Source organism: Otolemur garnettii, unplaced genomic scaffold, assembly GCF_000181295.1.
Source record: "Otolemur garnettii isolate 467f Iridium unplaced genomic scaffold, OtoGar3 scaffold00004, whole genome shotgun sequence".
Lineage (NCBI taxonomy): Eukaryota > Metazoa > Chordata > Mammalia > Primates > Galagidae > Otolemur > Otolemur garnettii.
This window is the reverse complement of record NW_003852399.1, coordinates 39705854-39712067: the sequence shown is the minus strand read 5'-3', so window position 1 is coordinate 39712067 and position 6214 is coordinate 39705854. Positions and strand designations below refer to the sequence as shown.

At 41.3% G+C, this 6214-nt stretch overlaps 1 protein-coding gene across 1 annotated transcript in view; it reads left to right on the top strand.

The window, feature by feature from the left end:
- The first annotated feature begins 440 nt into the window (after window positions 1–440).
- The window catches only part of CA13 (carbonic anhydrase 13), a 31910-nt gene continuing 26136 nt past the window's right edge, over window positions 441–6214 (top strand). Inside the window, exons 1-2 of the mRNA XM_003782512.1 lie at window positions 441–669; window positions 4100–4297. Of these exons, the coding sequence (XP_003782560.1) occupies window positions 633–669; window positions 4100–4297 (235 nt within the window). The 5' untranslated portion in view covers window positions 441–632. The remainder of the gene's footprint in view (window positions 670–4099; window positions 4298–6214) is intronic.

Here is a 6214-nt window from a genome sequence, read left to right as displayed (position 1 = left end):
TTCCTTAATCTCCTAATTCCAAGGCACATTCAAGGGAATGCTGAGTGGATCTATTAGGAAAAGTAGATAAACGTCTAAGACTGTGGCCCATGATAAACCTTTAATAAATAGTTACTGGCTATTACTATTGCCATTATTGTTCTGTATTTGCAATCACTACCACAACCACCTTCACCGACCTCCACCAAGGTCCCCACCTCCCAGCCTGGCAGCTCCAGGCCCCGCTGACTCATTTATTTCTAGGATAGCCCTCTAGGTAACACTTTCCAGAATGACTACTTCTCAGAAGGCAGAAAATCCCTCTGAAAACCCTCCTCTTTCCGTCTGTCTCTGTCTAACCCAACCTCCCATTCTTGAGTCCAAACTGACACTCAGACGGACCCTCGCCCCAGGACTCGGCCCAGCTCCGCGGGCTCCCGCAGGCTCCTCGCGCGAGCGGGGGCGACTTCCCCGCACGCCGCCGCCCCCTGGAGGACGAGGTCAGGAGCGCCCAGCCCTGGGGTTCAAGGGCTCCCACTTGTGCCGGCTGCACCCCGCGGTCCCCGCCCTCAACTGGCTCCCGCCCGCGCGCCCGTCCGCTCCCTCGCTCCTCTGCCCAGCCACATCCTCCTCTGCCTTCCACCCGAGGGACCATGTCGAGGCTCAGCTGGGGATACGCGGAACACAACGGTGAGCGCCTTATCCCGCTATGAGAGGGGCTTAGCCGAGGGGGCTGGCCCGAAGCCCGGGCGCCCGCTGACCACACAGTGCTGATCTCACGCTTTCGGGCAACTTTTTGATTCCTGTTTGAACTAGCAGCACTTCCCCAGAGCCGAATGCAGGAAGCAGAGGGCAGTTTAGCCGTGTGGGGAGTTGGTAGGGGAGGCGCTGGTGTGTGTGAACTCTGTTGAGATTCCCCAGACCCCTAAATCTTTGTATATAGACCGTTCACCTTCATTAGAAGAGCCGAGGACTTTTCCTCGGTAACAACCACTTACCATTTAAAGGCTTAGAGATTAGAAGTCTGATGACATACTTTAATGAAATAAGGACAAGTTCGCTTTAGTCTTTTAAGCTCACTATTCACTCAGGAAAAACAAATCATGGAAAATCTTTGAAACTGTATTTAAGAAATCTTAACTTGCATTGTGACACTGAAGATTGAGTTGACTTCTTGGCAAACAGAATACTGCAAATTTCTTAATAGCTGTTACAGTCAGATATTCCCACAGAAATTTGCTGTTGCTTGATTGCTACTGTTGACTTTAGTAAGGCTTGAGGCTCTTGCTGGGAAGTGAAGTTGTATTTGGGATCACTTCACTTTTTTCTTCCTGTATTTCCACATTTGACGTTTGCAGAGAGTGAGGATTAGCAGAGGATTATTGAAACTGTAAAACCTTGATAAAAATTAATTTATGGGAGAGACAATAATTTTCTTCTTGTATATCCTAAGTTATCAAAAAGTAAACTATTTTCTCTTGTTTTTACATTTAACTGAATTGTTTCGAATAATGATTATTTGAAATAATTGCAAAGTGACACCAAAAAACCCTTAGGGAAAACTGCCCAAATTAGGGCTCTGTTACTTTGATCTGCCATTCCACAATGTATACATGTTTCAAAATATTAATCGTGCAGCATAATACATACAGCTTTTATTAATCAATTAAAAAAGTAAATAAATAATAACTGAAAAATTAAGGCTATGAATAATAATACCTTCACCACTGGACTGTTTGCATGCACATCATTGAACAGTACCATGTGGTCAAATTTTACAGAATGTTTCCTTTCACAAACAGAAAAGTTCCAGTGCTGATGATAGCCTGTTTAAGGTTATGATTCACATGCTAGCTGACACGTGGCTGTGTGTGAGATTTAGCGCTTTTGTAGTGAGAAGTATAACATAGGCAGATTTTTTGTTTGATTGAATTCATAATTATAATCTTACCTTTTTTTAATTTCCAATTTGTGTTTAGGGGAAAAAAACACAGAACAAATTTATTTTCATTTTCCTCTCTGCTGAAATCATATTTATTATAGGTTTAAAAACATTTTTTTTTTTTGAGACAGAGTCTCACTTTATCACCCTTGGTAGAGTGTCATGGTGTCACAGCTCACAGCAACCTCAAACTCTTTGGCACAAGTGATCCTCTTGCCTCAGCCTCCCTAGTAACTGGGACTACAGGCACCTGCCACAATGCTTGACTATTTTTAGAGAGGAGCTCTTGCTCTTGCTCAGGCTGGTCTCGAACCTGTGAGCTGAGGGCAGTCAACCCACCTAAGCCTCCCAAGAGCTAGGATTACAGCTGTGAGCTACTGCACCTAGCCTAAATCCTTTTTATATGAGGAATAGTATATATCTGATAATTGTTATTTAATAGTCACTAGGTCCCAGCAGCCCTTAAACAGTAGTTAAGAAGTATATATTGGCTTGGCGCCTGTGGCTCAAGCGACTAAGGCGCCAGCCACATACACCTGAGCTGGCGGGTTTGAATCCACCCCGGCCGGCCAAACAACAATGATGGCTGCAACCAAAAATAGCCAGGCGTTGTGGCAGGCGCCTGAAGTCCCAGCTACTTGAGAGGCAGAGGCAGAAGAATTGCTTGAGCCCAGGAGTTAGGGGTTGCTGTGAGCTGTGATGCCAGAGTACTCTGCCCAGGGGGATAGCTTGAGGCTCTGTCTCAAAAAAAAAAAAAGTATATATCAATCGATAGGCATTGATTACTCTTTAATAGTTTAGAAATTATTGGCCCTAATAAAGCTCATCTTAGGAACTTTAAAAATCCATTTTAGAGAAGCCATAAGGAGTGATTTTGCATTTTTGTTAGGAATTATCGGACCATTCCCTTCTTTGAGATGAAATCACTCTCTGATGACCACGCCTTTAAGTAGATTAACTTTGGCAAAATCCTACTAGAAATGCGTTGCATCTTGACGAGGCAAGTTTTGTTGCCTCCTTTCTGTTTAGACATTGGCAAACCCAGTGACTGAGCAAGAAAAGGAATTTAAATTGGGAATAGCAGGACTGATAAAATGGAACGTCAAAGGGTGATGCACTGAAAGGGGGCACCACTTTCACAAGCAACTTCTAACATCTTTCACTACCCTTTGATCATCATATTGGTTTAGTTTTGGGACTGTGATGTCATTGAAAACCGTGTGTCGCTGTGGATACTTAAAAGTTCCTGCATCAATTGAGGAACCATCATACATATATCTCTACTTAAGAACGATGTTAAAGTTGGATCTTTTGGAAAATTTTCAAATGATGCCTTTTTAAAAGGCAGGGAAATGAACTACCTATAGTGCTTAATAGATAATACTCGGTATTTGATGCAAAATGTTGATATTTTTATTTGACTTTGGTCTTGATGCAATTTTGACTATTGCAATTAGGGGATCAGGACGACAGTAGTCCCATTTGCTGGAATTCAATTGTAACATTGGCAAAATAACCACAGAAGGACCTTCTGAAAGGGAGAAATACATTACCTCTTAATCTCACCACCAATAATCGACAATATTACATTTCTGGACACAGTGCAGTCATTTTATTTGGATTATGTGAAAAATTTATATATATTTTTTGGTATGCCAGTTGCACATCATAGTAACTGAGTTGAGGCCTGGGTGACAGTAGAAGGTAACAGCTGATTGACAGAAGAAAGAAGGAAGAAGTAGGGGCAGCATCTTTAAGAGGCCCACCCTTTCTCTGTTAACATAGCTTTCTCAGCAACCTTGACTCTCCCAACCCCACAAACTTGACCTTTGGAGCAAACACAGCTCTTTCTTAGAGCTGAGACTGAATCTCATTGTTTTCAGTGATGAATTGTGCTATTTTTATTTTGGTAGACCTTTGGAGCGTACTTAATAAAATTTACATATTCCTTTGTCTACAAGGGTTAGTGTAATTCTGCAAACAACTTAAGGCAAACCAGGAATTTCTCACAGCTATAATAAGAATAGTCTTATATATATAAAAGAAAACATTAGATGCCAAGATTCTGAGCATGAGAATCTCTTTAATTTTTGCTTTTTCTTCAGTCTCAAGGACAGTACATTATGCTCAATGAATGTTTGCTGAATGAAAGAACTTATTTAGTCTTATATATTTTAGGTCCTGTTCATTGGAATAAATTTTTCCCTATTGCTGATGGTGATCAGCAATCTCCGATTGAAATTAAAACCAAAGAAGTGAAATATGACTCTTCCCTCCGACCTCTTAGCATCAAGTATGATCCAAGCTCAGCTAAAATCATCAGCAATAGCGGCCATTCCTTCGTTGTTGACTTTGATGACACAGAGGACAAGTCAGGTTGGTTTCTCTTATCATTTTTTTTTCTTGTGGGGGTGGGGAAGGTGAGGGGTTTGGATGATTAGACTATTCTTTCTTTCATAGCTTATTTTTGCTAGACCTGGAATTTGTCACACTGAAATATATTTTTTCTTCATGTGAGTTGTGGTATCCTTTGTGTGTTTGGAACTTCGGATAATGTTACCTCAAGATGATATAAAAGAGTATTTAGAAAAGGGTGTGATAGGCGGGTGCAGTAGCTCACATCTATAATCCTAGCACTCTGGGAGCCAAGGTAGGTAGATTGCTTGAACTCAGGAGTTCCAGACCAGCCTGAGCAAGAGCAAGACCCCATGTCCATTAAAAGGAAAAATTAGCCTGATCTGGGGGCAGGCACCTGTAGTCCCAGCTACCTGGGAGGCTGAAGCAAGAGGATCTTTTAAATCCAGAGTTTGAGGTTTCTGTGAGCTATGATGCTATGGCACTCTACCTAGGGTGACAGAGTGAGACTCTGTCTCAAAAAAAGAAAAAAAAAGATATGTTGTCTGATAATTTAAAACTGAGCTTAGCTTATTGTTTTAACTTCGCTTAGTATTTATCATTGTGAAAATATTGAATTTTTCTGGTGTTTTATAAATAAAAATTCATGATTTGTTTCTGAAAAGTTTTAGTCATAATTATTTTAACATTTCTTTTCAAACCTAAAACATCATTTGTACATGGTTTAATAGAAAAGGGTTAGTTTTCTTTCTTTCTTTTTTTTTTTTTTGAGACAGAGCCTCAAGCTGTCGCCCTGGGTAGAGTGCCGTGGCGTCATAGCTCACAGCACCCTCCATCTCCTGGGCTTAAGCAGTTCTCTTGCCTCAGCCCCAAGTAGCTGGGACTATAGGTGCCTGCCACAACACCTGCCTGTTTTTTGGTTGTAGGTATCATTGTTTTTTGGGAGGCCCCTGCTGGATTTGAACCTGCCAGTTTTGGTGTATGTGGCTGGCGTCCTAGCTGCTTGAGCTACAGGCACCAAGCTGAAAGGGTTAGTTTTTTAAAGATATTTTATTTTCTCATTTTATTAACAGTTTTTTTTTGGAGATAGGTCTCTCGCTCTGTTGCTCAGGCTAAAGTGCAGTGGCATTTTCATAGCTCACTACAACTTCCAATTCCTGGGTTCAAGGGATGCTCCTGCCTCAGCCTCTTCAGTATCCAGGATTGCAGGCACACACCACCACACCTGGCTAGTTTTTCGTGGAGGTGGGTACTCACGATGTTGCCCAGGCTGGTCTTGAACTCCTGGCATCAACATCTTCCTGCCTTGGTCTCCCAAAGTGCTGAAATGACAGATGTGAGCCACTGCTCACTTTTAAATGCAAACATAATAACACACGCTCATAGTAAAAAATACAGAAGTATATAATAAAAATTAGTATTTCTTTATCCCTACAAACTCTCCTGAAGTAACCAATGGTATATCCCTCCATAATACAAGGTGGACATAAAGTTCGTGTGCAATTTAAAATGGTACTAAAATAGTACTTTATGTGCACCCTGTATTTCAGTGCTTAGTTGGGTATATGTCCATGTGTATAATGCTTGTTTTGCACTTCCTTTTTAAAAATAAATTTGAAATAATGCTTTATTACTCTGAAAACTTTCTCCATTTAAAAATAGTCCATAGACTTCTTTCCAGGTTAAAATATATAGATCTAGTGCTCTTTTTTAAAAAGCTGAATTGCATCATCTATGCTTATATCATAATTTATGTACCATTCTCTTAACAATGGACACTTAAAGGAGGAAAACAAATTTACTTATTTATTTATTTATTTTTGAGACAGAGCCTCAAGCTGTCCCCCCGGGCAGAGTGCCGTGGCATTACAGCTCACAGCAACCTCCAACTCCTGGGCTCAAGCGAGTCTCCTGCCTCCGCCTCCCAAGTAGCTGGGA